The 21662-nt window shown below is 37.8% G+C and overlaps 1 protein-coding gene across 3 annotated transcripts in view; it reads left to right on the forward strand.

Annotated features, from left to right (window-relative positions):
- Naa35 (N-alpha-acetyltransferase 35) overlaps positions 1–21662 on the forward strand; it is a 401343-nt gene that overhangs the window by 185588 nt on the left and 194093 nt on the right. For all 3 annotated transcript variants that reach the window (XM_090368451.1, XM_090368454.1, XM_090368452.1), the window contains one exon: positions 10890–11071. In XM_090368451.1, coding sequence (XP_090224577.1) covers positions 10890–11071 — 182 coding nt within the window. The remainder of the gene's footprint in view (positions 1–10889; positions 11072–21662) is intronic.

A 21662-nucleotide genomic window follows, 5' to 3' on the forward strand; every position in this document is an offset into this window, starting at 1 on the left:
TACTTTGCATTTGTCAATGTTAAACTTCAGCTGCCACTTTTCAGCACATCTGCCCAACTTTTCTAGATCCTGTTGCAGTAGCATACTGTCATTAACCCTGCCAACCTTTGTATCATCTGCACACTTCAACATTAAGCCTGATATACGAGTATGGTTCAATAAAGAATCACCCTGACCTAGCTGCAGAGGTGCTAGCCTGTTGATTCTTGGCACAGTTTTTAGTCCTTCTCTACATAGTCACCGTGCAGATTTACACATTTTTCCCATCGATGGAGGAGGCTGCGGTTCCCGTTTTTGTAGAAGTGGTGCGGTTGGTCTTTGAACCATGACTGTGTTGCAGAAATGAGTGCCTCATTGTCAGGAAAGTGGGTCCCCCAAAGAAATGATTTGAGGGAAGGAAACAAGAAGTGCGATGGTGCAAGATTGGGTGAGTAGGCTGGAATGGGCAGTATTTCATATCCACAAGTGCCACTTATGTTGTTGCAATTTCAGAAGTGTGAACTGGCACATTGTCTTGAAGCATTCTCACACCTTTGGACAACATGCCACATCTACATTGATTTTCTCCCATAATTTTGTGAGTAAATTGGCATAATAGGCACCTGTAATTGTTCTACCTTTCGGCAGGTAATCAGTCATTACTATGCCTTTCTCGTCCCAAAACACTTTTTGTATCAAGACCTTTTCTGCTGACGCTTGGACCTTTGCCTTCTTGTGGGGGTGGGGAACCATGATGTCGCCATTCCATGGACTGCTTTTTACTTTCAGGATTGAAATGGTATATCCAACTTTCATCCTGAGTGATTAGACGAGAGAAAGAGTCTTCCTCATTTTTTTGGCACATGGCTAACAACACTTGTGATTTCTGTTGTCGATCAGCCTTCTGGAAACCAGTCAATAATTTGGGAATCCATCTTGCACTCAATTTCCGTAAATGGAGTTGGTCATGAAGGACTGTTTCAACAGAGCCCACACTAATCTTCACCTCCTGGGACAGATATCTGGCGATCTTCCATGATTAACGACTCCACTTTTCTGATCATACTGTCATCAATGGCTGAATGAGGATGACCTGGAATGGGCTCAGATTCTATTAATGTCCGACTGTTTATGCCAGTGCTTCACAATGCCATAAGATGGGGCTTCATCCTTATGTACAGCAGTCATCTCCTCATGGATTTCTTTAGGAGATTTCCCATTGAAGAACAGATACTGGATTACAGCTCCGACTTCAACTTTATCCATGATGCTACTTTGTCACATGTTCAGCTCTGTAAGAGAAAAACAAATTAAGACACATGCCTGAAATTTTACACCTTTAGTACAGAATGTATGATGCTACACACAAAATATCATGACTGCGATATGTGAAAGTAGGTGAGGGCCATTCTTTATTGAACCACCCTCATACTTTCATCAATATCACTGATAAATACAGAAAACAACAATGTTTTTTCGGTGTTGAACCCTGGGTGACTCCACGAAGAGCAGTGTCCATTGGTTACCACTCTCTGCTCTGTCTTCTCTCAGTTATATTCTTAGGGGGGAAAAAAATACTAAACAAAACTGCTCCCAAAGCAAAGAGAACAAATATGCAGAATTACAATCTGTTTACATTACAGAACAAACTGTTATGTAAATAAGAAACCTTTCCCCATCCATCCTGTTGTAAGTATGTATAAGAAGCTATACCAGTAGGTCTGACATAGCCGAGTAGTCAGGAGAAAGAGTGCAACAGCAGCAGCACGCTCTTTGAATGGATCGTCGTTCAAACTTGGTGACTGCTAAATATGATTAACAATTGTTATTCGTGATTTATTGTAAACTTCTCCGACCAGGTGATCATGCTGGAGTTTAAAAAAACAAATCCACACTAGTATGTATAATTCATTTATGCACATACGGAAGTAGACTTTGAACTGTGAATACCTTAAATAATTTACAACACTAGATGCTGCATCTATTACACCAGAGATGACTGAAAGACATTAGTCTGATTTGTGTAAATTGTCGTTGATGCCAAAAAAATGGAAGGAAATCTTGAAAATGTCAACTTAGGCAGTATGCTTCCCTGTGCCAACTTAAAGTGTGACAACAATAATGCTAATTTTACAGAAATAGTCTCCTTATGTATAAAGTAAATAGACTGATAGAACAAATTTCAAGAGGTAAAAACTCCAAAATGCCAGTGAGATGGCATGTGTCTCCTTTACTAGCTTAAATTATCACAAACTGAAATGGTGAATTTAGAGAAAGAATAAAATTAAGTCTACCTAATGAAGTGAGGATGGAAGTTGTGCATCATATATAAAGGATAAATGGAAATACTTGGGACAAAAGTGTGAGAAACTCAGGTACCAATACCCCCATCTCTTTGTGGGGAGAGATAGTTACAAGGCATTACAGTAGGCAAAGAATGTAGTGTTTTGATAACTTCTTAACCCAGCAAAGTCTGTGTGGCTGTATGCCCTGCATTGACAAACTACTAAGCAAACACTTTCCCAAATAGTGCATATAGCATTGAAATGTCCTTTACTATGTGAAGTTTGTTTTGAATTATAATTATTATATACTATCTCCTGACTAGAGGTAAGGATAAAGTATATGCCGTTTGCAAGTATTTATATTTGTCTGGCCATGTTATATCAAGGAGCTGGGTATATTCTTGTTATGTGTATGCCAGATCCCAAAAATTTCATTAATTCATACAACATATTTTTCCCCTATACTTTATCTGCTGAATGTATCACAAATGAATGATCAAACTAATAAAACAAAGTTATCAGCAAAAAGATGTAAATCTTCCAAAAATATAACTTCCATTTATCCGTTATAACAAGTTCAACTGAACCCCATCATCATGCCTATAGGGGAAGTTAAAAAGTATAAGAAATCAAATTAATAATAAATAAATATTCATTTATTGCAAATACAGCAAGCCCATCACGGCACATGGCTAGGAACACAACAATTGTGCAAAAAAAAACCATACAGGAACAATTGTAAGGTTACAACAGGATGGCCTTATGAAGTTACATTAATGAATTTTAATACAATATTGGCATTCTGATGATTAAGTTAAGACAAATTACTTAAATTCTTTACAAAAATTACAAAGAATATTTGCAAGAAATTAACCACAGGGACCACCTGGTGTTATAGAAAGGAATATGGAAATTTCCTGAAGAAAGGAATATGGAAATAAAATCTGAAGAAGGATTATCAAATAAATAAGATTATGGAAAGGCTCATCTGAATTCCAGAGAGAGAGAGAGAGAGAGAGAGAGAGACTGCTAGATTCAGGATAACTGAGTTGGCAGGGCACAACTGTTTTAATAATTTGAGAGAAGAGTGTGGTCAGTCAGGATTAAGAATTATGGACTGTCCTTTAATAGGGTTGATTTTAACCAAAGGGTAAAGAGATTTGCTAGATGAAAGGAGCTGCGTGCTAGGGTGGACAGTAACCCACTTGATAAATAGGCTTGGGGGTGAAGGAAAGTATTTGATGACAAGATTATTTGGTGAAACCAAATTCCATGAAAATAAGAAAATTATAAATAAGGAATTAAGATTGGATTAGAGAAACATGTGAACTTGGATCAGAAATTACCTAGGAATTAAGACAGATTAATTTTTTGAAGATCGAAGCTGTAGTTGTTTGCTCAAAAATACTAGATAAAGAAGGTTCTCTGAAGATTCTCCTGATGTATGGCTTTTCTGTGGAATTAAAAGTTTTGACACTCCCTCATAGCTCTACAAGTTACTCAAGGAGAACCTTTCAAGAAGCCTTCTTTATCCAGTAGTTTCGAGCATCTGCTATTAATAAGAAACAAGGAGGCTATTCCAACCCACCTTACTACATGTTCCAAAAAGTAATAATAGAAAAGGTGAAAGAAACAACTACAGCTTCAATCTTCTGAAAAACAACCTATCTTAATTCCTAGGTAATTTCTGATCCAAGTTCATATGTTTGTTGTAATCCTTCCTTAATTCTAATTCTCTCATTTTCATGGAATTAGGTTTTACTTCCACATAATCTTGATACCAAAACACTTTCCTTTACTGGCTATTTATTAAGTGTCTTATTGTCCATCCTAGCCTGTGGCTCTTTGCATCTAGCAAATCCCTTTATCCTTTGGTTGAAGTCAACCCTATTAGAGGCTAGTCCATAATTCGTAATCTTGATTGACCATGAATTAAAAAACAATTGCACCCCACCAGTTCAGCTAGCTCAGTCTAGTGGTCTACTTCAAATCTCTCTCTCTCTCTCTCTCTCTCTCTCTTTCTCTCTCTCTCTCTCTCTCTCTCTCTCTCTCTCTCTCTCTCTCTCTCTCTCTCTCTCTCTCTCTCTCTCTCTCCCTCCCTCCAGAATTCAGATAGTCCTTTCTGCAACTTTAGCATTAGCATTAGTAGAGGCATTTGATGCAAGAAAGCAAGCTTATGCAGCATCAGCCAAAAAAAAAAAAATAAATAAATAAATAAAAAATAACCACTTCCACTTCACCCCTCTGTTCGTTCGAAATACCTGTCCAGCTGAGCCTTAAACTTATTCAGGCTATCAACCTCCACGACAAAGGATGGAAGTCTGTTCCACCAACCAACCACCCGCTGGCTAAAGGCAAATTTCCTCACGTCTATCCTACATCTGTCTTTCCTCAATTATGCCCTCTCAGGTGATTATTCTGAGCAAGAGGAAGAATCCCATCAGCATTGAGCATGCTCAAACCATTCAAGACTTTATACACCTCTATCAGATCACCTCGCTGGTGCCTAGTCTCCAGACACTGTAATTCGCAAAACTTAAGCCTTTCTTCGTAAGAGTTCGTAAGAGAACCCCTTTGTTCCATTCACCAATCTTGTCGCCCTTCTCTGTACTCGTTCCAGCATCTCTACATCCTTCTTGAAATGAGGCCTCCCGACCTGTATACAGTACTCTAGGTGTGGCCTGACCATTGCCTTATACAAGGGAATAATCACCACCTTATCCCTGCTAGAAAAATTCCTATATATCATCGACAATACACCATATGCTACTCTTGCAGCCCGTCTGCACTGCTCAGAAAACTTCATATCTGCCTGCACAACCACTCCCAGGTCCCTTTCATTCTCTACCACTGTCAGTGTAGTACCACAGAGTTGATACATTGCTCTGGGGTTGCTGTTTCCCATATGTAGTAATTTACATTTGTCAATGTTAAACTTCATTTGCCACCTCTCAGCCCATCTGCTCAGCCTTTCCAGATCAGTAGTGTCCTTGACAACCCTGCCAACCTTCGTATCGTCTGCAAACGTGGACAATAAGCTTGATATACCATCATCAATATCATTTATAAATACAGAAAACAATAATGGACCCAATACTGAACCCTGAGGGACTCCACTAATAACATTAGTCCACGATGAGCAGTGTCCATTGATTACCACTCTCTGTCTTCTCCCCCTGAACCATCCCTTTATCCATAGCAGCAATTTGCATCCAATGCCACACTGCTCCAATTTGTGCAGCAGGCTTCCATGTGCAACAGTATCAAAAGCCTTTCTAAGATCCAAGTATATAATATCAAAGTTATTCCCTGCATCCAGTTCTTTTGTGACTGCATCATAGTATCCAATCAAATTGGTCAGGCAAGACTTACCCTTAACAAAACCATGCTGTGTCTGAGCTATAACTGAAGTCTTGTCTACATGATCCTGCAGTGCTTCTTTAACCAGTGCCTCCATTATTCACTTTACTGTGACACAAGTAATGATAGAACTAACAGGTCTATCATTACTTGTGTCGCCCTTTGATCCTCCTTTGTGAATTGGGGTCACATTTGCACATCTCCAGTCCATGGGTAATTCCCCTGAGTCCAAGGAAGCTCTTATAATTATAGCTAAGGGTTTGCTTACTTCCTTTGCTGCCTCCTTTAATATAACTGGATAGGTCCCATCCACCCCAGATGCCTTTCTTGTATTTATCTTCAACAATTTCTCCTCCACTTTACTCTCAGTTATTACAAGATTCTCTAGCTTATTGTCAGAGTTGAATACACCTCTGGCATTCCCCACGCTGAATAACTCCTCATGTGTGAATGTCAATGCAAAATATTCATTTAGTTTGTTAGCTACCTGAGCAGGATCATCAACAGTTGACCCATCGATATCAAGTGGACCAATCTGATTCATCCCCTTCCTTCTAGAGTTTACATAAGTAAAGAACTCTTTGCTGTTTTTCTTTGCATCACTTGCCAAAGATTTCTCGTAGTCTGCCTTCGCCTGCCTAACTGCCTTTGTAACTTGGTTACAGATCAACTTGTATCTATCATAGGATTCTGTGTCATGTGTTAATTTGTATGTATCCCATGCATTTTTCTTCTCTGCCATATGTCTCATTAGTTCATCTGACATCAACTTAGGCCTAAACCTTGAACAATATTTCTTAGTTGGTATGTAAAGCCTCTAGTAGCTTCCAAGATAAGTTCTTTGAATTCTTCCCATTTTGAATTTGCTGTTGGTAACATCATCAGTTGGTCCCACTGTATAGAATTTAAATACTGTCTCAGTCCATCGTAGTCGCCTTTACAAAAACAATAACCCTTCCCTTTACCCCTAATGGTAGTTACCTCTTTGAGTAAATCCCACTTCAGCACACTGTGATCACTGCCACCTAGTGGTTCATTTACCTGCAGATTCTTAATGCATGAAGAATCACTACTGATAATCAAATCAAGAGTATTACTCCCTCTAGTTGCCTCCCAAACATGCTGATGTAGAAAACAATCATCCAATAAATCCACAAAAGCCTTGCTAGTGTGTGAGTGACCAGCCCCCAAATTCCAGTCAATATCTGGGAAATTAAAATCCCCCATTATAAGACTCTCTGATTTTCTGGCCCACTCTATTTCCCTGTACAATTTCTTATTATACTCATCAGAGTCATTAGGCCTATAGCACACTCCTACTCTCAATTTTGATCTCCCAATGCTTATGTCACACCAAACTGACTCGACACTGCTCTGTCCAGCAATGTCGACTGGCTTCACTTCCTTGGATTTTATGTATTTCTTAACTAATAGCATAAGCCCTCCTCTCTTCCTATCCTGTCTATCCCTTCTGTAGACATTGTACTCCCCAAATTCCAGTTCTGCATTCCTTATATCTGTGTGACACCATGTCTCTGAAATCCCCACAATATCTGCCTTTGATGTTTTGAGCAATACCTCAAATTCATCAAATTTATTTACTAAACTCCTAGCATTGGTGTACATGCAAGTATACATGCACCTGTTCTTTTTCTTAGCTTCCCTAACACAACCCATGTGTTTACTTGTACCCCAATGATTCCCAGCAGTCTCTGAAATATCCTGCATCTTATTTTCCAGGCTGCGGCTCATTCCAATAGAAGCAGTGCAAGAATCACTTTCACCTCTGCCAGTGGCTACTGTTAATCTATTAGTCCTTGTATCCCCCCAATCTAGCAGTTTTCCGACCCACCTAACACTGCCTCGATAGCATCAGCAAACATTCTTGCACCCTTTCTATTTAAGTGTATCCCATCCCTGTAGAAGCAGTCTCTCCTGTTAACAAGTACAGACCAGGCTGAAAAAAATTCTACCCCTTGAGCCTTGCACAATCTTTCCAGGGCCGAATTGATCGACAGGGCTCTCATCATATACTCCCTCCTATCGTATCTGCGCAGAATTGCAGACACTTTCAAATTCAACCGTAATTCAAGGCTTTTTTTCAACGGTGACCTGTACTTGTTAAGTAATTCCGCCGGTCTCCTACTCTTAATATCATTTGTGCCAACGTGTACAAATGATATTATGATATTATTATATCACCTTTTGTTCCCTTAAAAGATGATATACGCTCTACAACGTAGTAGTAGTAGTAGTAGTAGTAGTAGTGGCACATGATGCAAGAAAGCAAGTGTAGGAGCTTATGCAGCATCAGCCAAAAAAAAAAAAAAAAAAATCACACCATTCCCTCCAAATGCCTGTCCAGTTCCTCCTTAAATTTATTTAACCTATCAACTTCTACAACGACAGATGGAAGTTTGTTCCAGCAATTAACCACCCGCTGGCTAAAGGCAAATTTCCGCACATCTATTCTACATCTGTCCTTTCTTAATTTGAACTTATGTCCCCGTAGGTTCGTAATCTGAACAAGTGGAAGGATCCCATCAGAATTCAGCGTGCTCAACCCATTCAAGGCCTTATAGACCTCAATCAGATCACCGCGCAGGTGCCTAGTCTCCAGCCACTGCAATTTGCAGAACTTAAGCCTCTCTTGGTAAGAGAATCCCTTCATTCCCCTCACCAATCGTGTTGCTCTTCTCTGTACACGCTCAAGCAAATCTACATCCTTCCTAAAATGAGGCCTCCAGACCTGTACGCAGTACTCAAGGCGTGGCCTGACCATTGCCTTATACAGAGGGACAATCACCTCCTTTTCCCTGCTAGCAAAATTCCTATATATCATTGACAAAACCCCATGACCCGCCCTAGCAGCCTGTCTACACTGCTCAGAAAACTTCATATCTGACTGCACAATTACTCCCAGGTCTTTTTCATTTTCTACCACCTTAAGTGTAGTACCACACAGTTGGTATGTTTCTCTGGGGTTACTTCTACCCATATGCAGTACTTTGCATTTGTCAAGGTTGATCAGTTGCCACTTCTTAGCCCATCTGCCCAAATTATCTAGATCCTGTTGCAGTAGCACACTGCCATTACTGTCATTAACAACCCTGCCAACCTTTGTGTCATCTGCAAACTTCGACATTAAGCCTGATATACCTTCATCAATATCATTGATAAATACACAAAACAACAGTGGACCCAACACCGAACCCTGTGGGACTCCACTAATAACATTAGTCCACGAAGAGCAGCACCCATTGATTACCACCCTCTGTCTTCTCCCACTTAACCATCCTTTTATCCATTGTAGCAACTTACCCTTAATACCATTCTGCTCCAATTTGTACAGTAGTCTTCCATGCGCAACAGTGTCAAAAGTTTCCTGAAATCCAAGTATATGATATCAAAATTATTTTTTGCATCCAGTTCCTTTGTGACCACATCATAATAAGCAATCAAATTTGTCAGACAAGACTTTCCCTTAACAAACCCATGCTGTGTTTGAATTATTGCTGCAGTCTTGTCTAGATGATCCTGCAATGCATCTTTAACCAGCGACTCCATTATTTTACCCGGAACAGAAGTTAAACTAACTGGTCTGTAATTACTCGTGTCACCCTTCGATCCACCTTTGTGAATTGGGGACACATTTGCTCCTGGCAGACATACCCTGGTCCTGTTCCACCTATCCTTTTTACAAAGCATGTTTCCCGTTTCCCTGACAATAGAGTCACCAACTACTACTAGTTCCTTTGGGACCAGCGCATTCTGCCTTGGGGCCTGCTGCTGTGTTGCATGATGACCAAGTGCAAGCTCTGGCATTGGTGTGGGCAGCTGAGAGCTTGATGGGCCCCTCACTTTTAATCCTTCTTATTTTATAATCCTATTGATTTCCATATCCTCTGACATCAGAGTTAACTTATCTTAATTTTCTGTAATTGTTTTTTTTTTTTTTTTTTTGTGTGCACCTCCTTTCTATGACATCAGGTAGTCCTTAGTTTCCAATTTAAATTCAAATCTCTCCCCAATTTCTCACAAATATTTTTGTAATTTTGTAGAGAACTTAATTTAAGTAATTTATATTAACTTAATCATCAGACTGCCAATATGCTTTTAAAATTCATTAATGTAACTTCATAATACAATCGTGTTTTAACTTCCCCTATAGGTCTGATGACAGGGTTCATAAATTCAAATTACCAAGGAAGTGGTTAGATTCTAGAAAGTTTTCTTTAAACCAGTGAGTCGTTGATTGCTGGAACAGGTTGCTTATTGAGCCTGACAGCTTGAATAAATGTCAGCTAGATAGTTATTTGTGTGTGGAAGGAAGCAAATAATTTGTATTTTCTTATCTACTCTTTTTTTTTTTATTTCAACAAGTGCAACAAAAACCTGTGGCTTCCTTACACTGTATGGCTATTACTGTTACTATGTTGCCAAAGTATTAAGTGTAAATCAATGTCATTCACTTCTATGATGTGGTATAACAGTGTTTCTAATTTCCTTTAAATCACAGTTAATGGCCAACCGTATATCATTCCCCCTCCCCAATTCACACAATGTACTGTATATATTTTCCATAATATCCACAGTGATATACTGACAAATATTAGTGGATTAACTCTTATCCTCGGTTCCAAGGCCTCTTCAACTTTAGCACACTGGTTTGAAATTACCTCAAAATAAAAATTATCATTATCCTGGTCATTAAATGTTCTGATATTCTTGTTGCCAAGGTTCTGTTTGTTTCACCAACATAAATTCACCACATTCAGAACGTACTTTCATGTACATGACATTTATTCTGTCTATTTGTATATTTGTGTGAGGTTAATAATGAATGATAGTTGTCAACATTTTTACCATATGCTATCTAAAATATCTCTGTCACTTATGTATGATACATGAAGACATTTTTCTTGGCCATCTCCTGTCTAGAAAATAAATTTTAATTCAAATTTTAATATGCCTGCTGAAATATACTTACTGCATTATGTTGTCAATTATTAAGAATAGCTGAGTACTATAATTCACAAAAATATCCTTGGGATGGGGGGGGGGGAATGGTTGTCTTGTGCCCTTACTAGATCCATTGTCATAATATATGGTAAATGTGATAACATTAGAACACTGTTATTTGACCAAGTAGTACTCAATATAAATATTGAGCTCCACGCTTGCACGCATTTACAGATATGTACATAGTGGTTTTTTTTTTTTTCTCAAATGCAAAAATTAATGTCATTCTCGTTTATGTTTCAGCTGATTATCCTACAATTATTGGATTTGAGCCTTTGGTAAATCAAAGACTGTTGCCGCCTACATTTCCTCGCTACACAAAAATTAAAACAAGGAAAGAAGCTATGGAATATCTAGAAACTCTGGTATTAAGATTAAGAACAGTTTGTCGTATAATTGAGTATGCTACATTTCACTCAGCATTAGTAAGTAAGAAATATATATTTTCTGTTATAGAATAATTATTTAATTTGGATTGTGATTTGAAACTGAAGCACTTTTTATCCTGTTATTTTTGAAGAGGAAGTATTTTCATATTCTTTTCTATATTTTGAAATAATTTTAAATTCATGTTGCTAGGAAACAACACTAATGACATGAATTTAAAATATAGCATTAGCAAAGGCTTGCTTATATAGCATCAGCCAAAAAAAAAACCTTATTTCACCCATCCACTCGCTTCAAATGTTTGTCAAGTTCTGCCTTGAATCTATTTAAGCTAACAACTGCTACAATGACAGATGGAAGTTTGTTCCTGCAATCAACCACCCGCTGGCTAAAGGCAAACTTCCGCACATCTATCCTACAACCGTCTTTCCTCAATTTGAATTTATGCCCTCTCAGGCGATTATTCTGAGCAAGAGGAAGAATCCCATCCGCATTGAGCATGTTCAAACCATTCAAGGCTTTATACACCTCAATCAGATCACCTCGCAGGTGCCTAGTCTCCAGACGCTGTAATTTGCAAAACCTAAGCCTTTATAATTTCAAAATGGCGACATTTAAGCTAATGTTGTTTTCTCTGCTCGACTGATATTTTTTATTTCTTTTCACTGAACAAGGTATGTTGTTAAGACGCAGCTTCATTATAATAATAGATTAGTAAGCATGTTACTTACTAATATAAATAGAAAGTTTTAACAAATTTTAAAAGAATGTATCTCTAAATGTTTATTAATGTTTAAGAAAACCATGTCATTAACAAAAAGCTATGAACAGTGAAGTCTATTAACTCAAATAAAACAAAACTATTAAACATACAAGGACATATGTATTTGAAAAAATATCAAACTTCAAAGCATAGCATTGCTTTTCACTCACTTCTTCAGTAAGTGGTACCTGTATGGCATAGTGCTTCTGAGTTGACAGAATATTAAGAATTTTTATTTAGAAAACTTCAGTACATAGTCTTAATGACTAACCTACATTTCAAGACAATGTCTTATTTTCAGGCCTGCAATAGTTAAGACAGAATTAATAGTAAACAACAGACATAAGAAATGGTGATAAGACAATATGTTAGTGTTTAAACAAAAGAAGTAAAAAGCCTAATATTGGAAACAGCATTTAGCTTGGATAAACTTGGATAAACAGCAGTCAAAGTGGTAATTTTTGGCTTAAAGAAATGGAATTAGTAACTGCTAATCTAACTTAGAAATTAATCATCTGAACACTTGCTAAGTCTGTAGACTCGTATGGATACAGACTTATTAGAGTGAACATAGACCACTAGGAAACATTACTACATCAAATATTGTTTCAGAGAATTAACACTGCTGTAATGACATAATCTTACCTCATGATTGTGGAAAGCCACTGAAAGCCAAGGCAGACTAATGCTCAGAAGGATAACGTATTATTATACATGCATAGCCACGAACTCTCCAGATTTAAGAATTTAAAAAAATCCATGTTTTTTTTAATTCACTGTGACACTTTCTCTGTCTCACCATTATTGCAACATAATTGGTTACAAAGAGTTTCTCATCTTTTTGCAGAAACAAATTTTTTTCAATTCAAAAACAAACTATTTCTCTGTATTTTTATTTTGTTAGAATTTTTAAAAAATTGCAAATTTCTGCTTATTTTTGTTAATGAATTGGCCATCCATCAGGCACTGTGGTAATCTACACAGTGTTCGGAAAGTCACTGTGCACTTTTCTAATCATATTTTGTTTATATTTCAGATTTTGATCCCAATATGTTCGGAAAGTCACTGTGCAGTTTTCTAATCATATTTTGTTTATATTTCAGATTTTGATCCCAATATGGTTTTAACAACTGAAGAACGTGTATGGCTCATCGAACACGTATTCCGAGAAGGTGGTAGATACACAGATGTGGTGCGACAGCGATTTGCTGACAAATTCCCAGATACACCTGTTCCACATCGCAATACAGTCGTAACCTTGTCGACAAGTTTCGGGAAACAGGAGCAGTGGATGATGTCAAACGCTGTGGAAGGCCAGAAAAGCTATCGGAGAAGAAACTGTTGGATATTTCTGACAGTATGCTGCAGAGTCCATCAAAATCATTATGAAAGTTAGCTCAGCAGCATGATATTGGTCTTGGAACTGCTCATAAAGTTGTCAGAAAGAAATTAAAGCTCTTCCCATACAAAATAATGGCGGTACATGAACTGAAAGCAGCTGATCATGAAAAACGAATATGCTATTGCAGATGGTTTAACCGATTTATCGAAGAGAATACAGCTAATGTGTTGGATGTGACCTTTTTCACCGACGAAGCATGGTTCCATCTCTCGGGTTATGTTAATTCGCAAAATTCAAGATTGTGGTCATCCGATAATCCTTACACTTTGCACGAAACACCCCTACATGATTTCAAGGTTGGTGTGTGGGTTGCGATTTCCAGACGTCGAATGTTGGCCCTATTTTCTTAATGAACACAATAAACAGTGATGCTATTGTTTGGAGATTCTTCACACCTTCATCGGTCAGATGATAAGTGATGAAATCAATTACTCATGTTTTCAACAGGATGGTGCTACTGCCCACACATCTCACAGATCTATGCAGTTATTAAAGGAATGTTTTGGAGGCCGCATTATTTTGACAGACGTGTGGCCCCATACTCACCAGATCACCAGACTTTTATCTATGGGGAGCAGCAAAATCTGCAGTGTATCGAGCTTGTCCGTGCATGCTGGATGACTTGAAAGCAGCGATAACAGCATTCATTCAGTCTATTTCAAGCAAGCAACTGATAGCGGTGTTTAGAAACAAAATAAGAAGGATCCAAGCCTGTATTGATGTTAAGGGGGGGGGGGGGTCACTTTCAGCATTGTTTATAATTGTCATTCATATTTACCTCCTGTATTCTATATTGAAACACGTCTGTTAATAAATATATAAGTGCACAGTGACTTTCCGAACACCCTGTATGTTGCAAAATAGATATGTGGGATAATAGTATTTGTTCTTCATTATATGCAGTTCTTTCATAGTACTGGTGTAGCACAAAGCTAATTAACAGTGTCTTTCAGAAAGACACCAAAGAAATATAATGAAAAATTTCAGAAGACATATATGCAAGATTTTCCTTGTATATTAAAAATTCATAAAAGGTAATGTGTTTGCTTTGTTTACTGTATATGGAAATGTGATTTTTGAATTTCAAGTGGGGGGGGACAATGTAATCAGGCATTTGCAAACAAATAAACATATAAGGACTATATATAAAACATATAAAGACGTATATACAGATGGGCCATGATGCCATATACACCAAATGTTTATTTGCATCTTTTGTTATAGAATATAATATTCCTTCAAATTTTGCTGATCATGCAGATGTATTGCTTAAAAATGTATTTCATGTTAGTGAAATAGAAAAAATATATAGTTATGAAAGATGAAAAACAACAGGCATTGTTAGAAAAATTGCAGGGATAGGGAAAGAATAGGTAGTGAAGGATTTAAAAAAAATGGACCAATTTTGATTATCACAGATGGCAGTAATCAAAGTGATTCTAAGCTATGTCCCATTGTGTGACCTTTCATAATAAAAATTGCAAATCAAAAGCAGCTTGCCCTCTCTGCCAGCATTGGAAGGTGATGCTACAGTCAACATTAGGCTTCTTCTTCTGAACAACCTGGAAGCATGTGGGATAGTTTTTAAAAGCTGCCTGGCTTTAAAAACCATCTGGATAAGGTACCTGTTGTGGCAGACTTAAAAAATCTGGAGTAGCAAGTGTATTCAAAGAGGAGATTGAGTACATAGTGATGATAGACTGTCTTGTCATACTTGAGTGCTGACAAGGGGTTTGTATGCTTTCCTGTAAAAGTGGATGAATATTTGGTAGAAATTTACTGCTATCTAGAAAGATGTGCTAAAAGGAAAGACAGATTTAAACAATTTTTACTGAAGTATGGCACTGAAGTAGAAAAGATTCTGAAATACATGTACAGTGTGCCAATTAAATAATGCAACTGCATGTGCTCTGCATTTAGTATTAACATAAGAGGCCAAAATAGTACATGATTAGATCCACTAGAGTGTGCTCTTTCCAACAAGTGCGAGTTGAAACTTGTCCGTTCAGTAGTTTGATTTATGATGGAAAGAGTAATAGTAATTTTGTGCATGTCGTCAGAAAATTGAAAATGGAGCAAAGACCAGTTATCAAATTTTATTGTAAATTGGGAAAAAGTGCTACAGAGACGTTTAACAATTTAATAACGGTTTATGTTGATGAATGTTTGTTTCGACCAAGAGTGTTTGAATGGTTTTCTCGTTTTCGTAAAAGACGCGAGTCGTTAGAGGATGATCCCCCACCTGGCCGACTGATCTCTGTTCGAACACCAGAGATTGTCACAAAGGTTAGAAAAATTGTGACTGAAGACATCAATTTCAACGAGGTTGCTTGCTGAGATGATCGGTAGCAATAAGGAATCTGTACGAGAAATTCTAAAAGATCTGGGTAAGAGAAAAATTGTTCCCATTCTGAACCACATTCGTTGAGAGTCGTGTTGCATCGATTGGCAAAAAATCAATTCCAGTCATTGAACACTCCCTTCCCCCCTTCGGATTTGGCTCCTACAGATTACTTTTTGTTCTCCAAAATGAAAACAGCCGTGAAAGGAACACTATATGGGACAATAGAGGACATTCAGGCTGCAATGACCGACCAGCTGAAAGCGTTACCAGAAGAAGAGTTCCAGAAGTGTTTTCAAAACTTGTATAAAAGATGTAAACAGTGTGTACACATCGGAGGTGATTACTTCGAAAATATATAACCTTACTTTGCTGTTAGTGTTATTATTATTATTATTTATTTATTTTTTTTGTAGTAGCGTCAATCTCATTATTTAATTGGCACACTGTGCATACATGTTGGCTGTCTCTGATTAAATGATTAACTAGATTAACTGGTGGAACACTGGGAACCTTTGGCTAGTCTATTTAAAGAGGAGGCCACAAGTTGAGAAAAGCCATGAGAGCACTTTTCAGAGTTATAAAGTTAAAGTATAGCAAGTTGATCACTAGTGAGTGGCATTGACTTGTGTTCAGATCTAGCTCATGATCCAAAGGTTTTGAAAGAAGGCAAATTGATGAAATGAAAAAAAAAAAGACTCACAAACGTCTGGTGAAAGCAATTCTAAATAGGCTTTTTAATGTGCAGCTTCTGGCTTGAATAAAGAATTTGCTTTTCTCTTTTAATGTTATGGCAACATTTGAAAATCAATATCAAAATGATACAGGACATCCAGGCTGCAGTGACCAACCAGCTGAAAGCAGTTCCAGAAGTGTTTTCAAAGCTTGTGTAAAAGGTGTAAACAGTGTGTACACGTCAGAGATGATTACTTCAAAAATATATAACCTTACTTTGGAGTATGCAGAATCCCGCATACTTCAAATCCATGTACTGAGGTCATTACTCCCACATATGTTGAATGTTATGTGCAAATTAATTATACCAACAGTTTTTAAATCTTCAACCTCCATTTTACAAGTTGATTATCATAGCAGAATAAACCAGATGGATGATTCTGATGTAGTCATAGGCATTTCTTCAGCTAAGGTTGTGGAGTCTAAAAAAAAAGGATTAGATTCATTTCTGTTGTTCAGTGAGAAAGTATATTATTGCTGCAAATTCACATTGAAAAATTAGCAGAAGGTAGCAACAAAATTTCATCAATTGACAGGGCCCCATTTTCAAATTTGCAAATTTTTATGGACAAGTTTCCAGTACTTCTTAGTATCATTAAAAATAAAGAAATACAGCCCATTACAGATATTTGGGACACATTGCGACTAGTGCATTTTGGCCCGATTAAGCGACTGCCCCAATTATCTGAAGTTTCACATAAATAGTTAAAAATACAATGTACCCCCCCCCCTTTTTTTTTTTACAATCGGTTCACTGTACAATCAAATCACGTTACGACGAACTCAACATAGTAAAGTACTGTTCACTATACGATGTGCAGTAAGCGCCGATCATTGTGATCACGTTTGTGAATTGAATTTTAATTCTAATTAGCAAAAATAGGAGGAATATTATCCACAGGCTATAAAAACAAAGATATATTAAGCACAAATTTACCCTTTATTACCTTACCAATTAAAAAATACGTGAAAATCGGAATAATTAATATGTACTGTAATATGTACATACGAACTAATTGACATTTCTGTTCACTGACATTTGTGGGTGGGGGTTAAAATTTAAAACTGTATAAAGATAAGCAATCAGTAACAAAGAACACGGCACACAAATTGCAAGTAACACAATATGCGCAAGTGAGAACTGAGTAACGAGTTACAAAGCTTTAAAAATACAAATGAAGAGAAGATCTGAATATTAATTTTTCTATATGATTGAAGATTTCATGGAAGTGTAAACACATTTCACCATAATAACCCACAGAATTCCAGCTGTCGGTATTATCGCAAATTCAGTAAGATCGAGTTTACTGTCCGTTTCACTAACAGAAAAGCCCAATAAACAGGTGACTGCTAATTGTTTTTATTGTTTTATGGTTGTGACCTCCAGAATTTCGACCTAACCACGTGGTACCGTTGGAGACAATCGTAGGGTAATCTCCAGTGCTGCGGTCTCCTGGCCCAATTAAACGGCATGCTGTCCCAATTAAGCGAAGTAAACCCTGGCTATTTTCTCGAATGGTAATGGTTTCTGTTTTTTAAGATTTGCCCCAAATAAACAGCTGCCCCGATTAACCGGTGGCCCAAATAACCGGAATCCACTGTATTTGAAGCAATAAATGTTTTTCAATATGAGCCCTATTAGTTTCAGTGCGAAAACCTACCAGATGCTATTATGAAAGAAGAAAGAATTGATGTATGGTGGTATGGTTGAGGAACTGACAAGTGCACAAGGAATCTTGAAATACAACAGATTATCCCAATTCATGCTTGGCATTATAATAATTCCTTATATCAATACTGAGCATGAGAGAATATGAGGGGGTATCAAAAAGTTCCTACCCTTACCTAGAAATAATAGCCCTAGGATGGTGCTGGGATTGCAGAACAGTTTGGACGGTGGATTTTTGGCTGCTGTAAAGGGATAAGTATTTTTTAAATTTTAACATATTCTTCGTTATTTAACATAGTACATTGTGTTTTACGGAGATATTAAATAGGTTTAGTAGCGTTCATTAGCTTCTTATTTTGAATTTAACCATCGATTTTTGGACGTTACGACTCCCGGTGTTGGCGCCAGTATTGTTGAACTAGCCGCCATATTGTAGTCGATAAGAAATAGCTTAATGTATATATATCTCGAACTGATAGCATAAGGTATAAAGTTAAACTAGATAGCGTAATACGAAGCACTGCATTAGGAATCTGTTAGCTTATTATAGTAGTATCAATTAATCAAAAATATTATTAATCTTATTAAATTTCATTGTTAATTAAATTGTATTTAAACGGAAATCATGACCCAGACTAGAGCTGCGAAGCAAAGATCACAGACTAGCGAGAGTGCTGTGGCTCGGGGGAGAAACAAAGGGAGCGATTCTCCAACGCATCACAGTCTCAAAAAATGTGCGAAATGTGAAATGTTTGCCGACCTTACTAAAACAGGACATGATCTAGCCAAGGAGGATGCCTTTGTGTGTGTGCTAGGTGTCTGGAGTGTCAAGAAAGTAGGCACTAACTCAGCATTCTGATGGGTGTCTATGAGAGCTTGAGGTGTAGGGTAAATGCCCTCGAAGAAATTAATATGAGAGGCCCACCAGGCTCTCAGCTGCCCAGCTCAACGACAGAGCTCACTCCTGTGCATCAGGCAACACAGAGGCAATCTCCAAGGCAGAATGCGCTGGTCCCAAAGGAACTAGTTATTGTTGGTGACTCTATTGTCAGGGAGATGGGGAATATACTATGTAAGAAGGATAGGTGGAACAGGACCAGGGTACGTCTCCCAGGGGCAAAAGTTGAAGACGTTATAGAGCAGATATCATCTTTTCAGGGCACAAAAGATGATATTGTTGTACACGTTGGAACTAATGACATTAAGAGTAAGAGATCTGCAGATTTACTCAACAAGTACAGGTCAGTGTTGAAAAAAAAATCGCGAGTTAGGGTTGAATGTGAAAGTGTCTGCAATTCTGCCCAGATACTATAGGAAGGAGTATATGATGACAGCCTTGTCAATCAATTCGGCCCTGGAGAGATTGTGCAAGGCTCAAGGGGTAGAATTTTTTTCAGCCTGGTCTGTGCTTGTTGACAGGAGAGACTGCTTCTACAAGGATGGGATACATTTAAATAGAAAGGGTGCAAGAATATTTGCTGATGCTATTGAAGCAGTGTTAGGTGGGTCGGAAAACTGCTAGCGTGGTGGGGATACACAGACTAAAAGGTTAACAGTGGCCACAGTCAGAGGCAAAAGTGATTCTTGCACTGCTTCTATTAGATTGGGCAGCAGACTGGAAAGCAAGGTAATGGAGATTTCCAGGACTGCTGGGAGTCATAGTGGAACAAGTAAATACATGGGCTGTGTTAGGGTAACTAAGAGTAAGAACAAGTGCATGTATATTTGCATGTACACTAATGCTAGGAGTATAGTTAATAAATTTGATGAGCTTGAAGTGCTAGTCAAGGCATCAAAGGCAGATATTGTTGGGATATCAGAGACGTGGTGTCACACAGATATAGGCAGTGCAGAGTTGGAATTTGGGGAGTACAATATGTATAGGAAGGGAGGAGGGGGTTATGCTGTTAGTTAAGAAACACATAAAATCTAAGGAAGTGCATCCAGTTGATGTTGGTGGACAATGCAGTGTTGAGTCTGTTTGGTGTGAAATAAGCACTGGGAAAGGAAAAATGAGAGTAGGTGTGTGTTATAGGCCTGATGAGTATAATGAGTAATTGTGCAGAGAAATAGAGTGGGCCAATAAATCAGAATGTCTTATAATGGGAGATTTTAACTTTCCAGATATTGAGTGGAACTTGTGGGTTGGTCACTCGCGCACTAGCAAGACTTTTGTGGATTACTTGGATGACTGTTTTCTACAGCAACATGTTCGAGAGGCAACCAGAGGGAGTAATACTCTTGATCTGATTATCAGTAGTGATTCTTTTTTATTTTATTTTATTTTATTTCGTATGGCAAAATGAGGATACATTTGTAACAGACAATATCAAAAAATATAAATAAATTACAATAGGCCTAAAAACAATATTTACAGAGAAAATTATAAATAACATTTTGATGAATTAAAATGTAATGTCCAGTTTATTCAACCAGTTAATAGCATCATCAGTAACACTATGTAGATCTTGGATGGGTCCTTCAAATCTCTTCTGGCACATTATAGCCTTAGTTGCTAATGCGCCAATAAAATCCAAACCAAACAAACAAACAAATCAAATCTCCTCTTTGGGCACTCTGAGACGACATGCTGGATGGTCTGGGGCACATTGTCACAGTCACAGAATGGATTTTCAGTTTTTCCCCACTTGCATCTTCCGTGACTTGTTCGGATTCTATTCAGGGATGTCCATTCCTTTCTTGGTAAGTTGAAACCTGGTACAGCTCTGCATGGATCATTGACTAAACCCAGGTGGTTGGGATTTGAGGTGGTCCATTCTTCACGCCAGGGTCTGATCAGCATTAAATGTGACTTAATAAGTTTCTCACCTAGCTTCCAAGGGGGGTTCCTGGATTTCAATCTCTCCGGCTTCTGGGGTTTGCAATCCTGATGTATGGGCAATAGGATTCCTGTGACATTTTTGCCATTCTTTCAGCAAAGATGTTTCTCTTCTTATATGAGGGGGATGGATGTTAGATAACACTGGTAACCATTTTAAAAGTGTCGATTTAATGGTGCCTCATATTGTCCATTGTGTCATTCAGTTGGGTATCAACTTTTACAGAGTGTGCACTATTAAGCCATATGGGACAGCAGTATTCTGCAACTGGGTAGACTAAGGCAAGGGCTGATGTTCGTAGCACTGTTGCATTTGCTCCCCAGCCAGTTCCACTGAGTTTGTGCAAGATGTTATTCCTAGTTTTTATCTTTGCTGCAATGTTACAAAGGTGTTGTTTATATATCAGTGTTCGGTCCATTGTGATTCCCAGATATTTTGGACAGGAGTTGTGTTTCAGTCGTTGGCCTTTATATTCCACTTGAGGCATATAATTAGCCCTTTGATTATCCAGATGAAAGCAGCTAACTTCGGTTTTATTTAGGTTAGGTTTAAGTCGCCATGTATGAAAATATTTATTCAGGTTATGAAGATCCTTTGTGAGTACAATTTCGGCTGTTTTGAAGTCAGTAGACTGGGCAGTCAGAGCTAGGTCATCTGCGTACATTAATTTCCTAGAAGCAGTTACTGGAAGATCTGCAGTATGGATATTAAATAATAATGGAGCAAGAACTGATCCCTGTGGTAAACCATCATTTAATATATAAGGCTTGCTCACTCTGCCGTTTAAATGTACTTCAAACACTCTGTTGCATAACATATTGTTAAGTAGAATCGCGAGGGTCTTACAAGGAATAATCTTCAAAAATTTCAGAATCATTC

The sequence above is a fragment of the Mastigoproctus giganteus genome, chromosome 2 (genome assembly GCF_048544385.1).
Source record: "Mastigoproctus giganteus isolate SK-2022 chromosome 2, ASM4854438v1, whole genome shotgun sequence".
NCBI classification, from domain to species: domain Eukaryota; kingdom Metazoa; phylum Arthropoda; class Arachnida; order Uropygi; family Thelyphonidae; genus Mastigoproctus; species Mastigoproctus giganteus.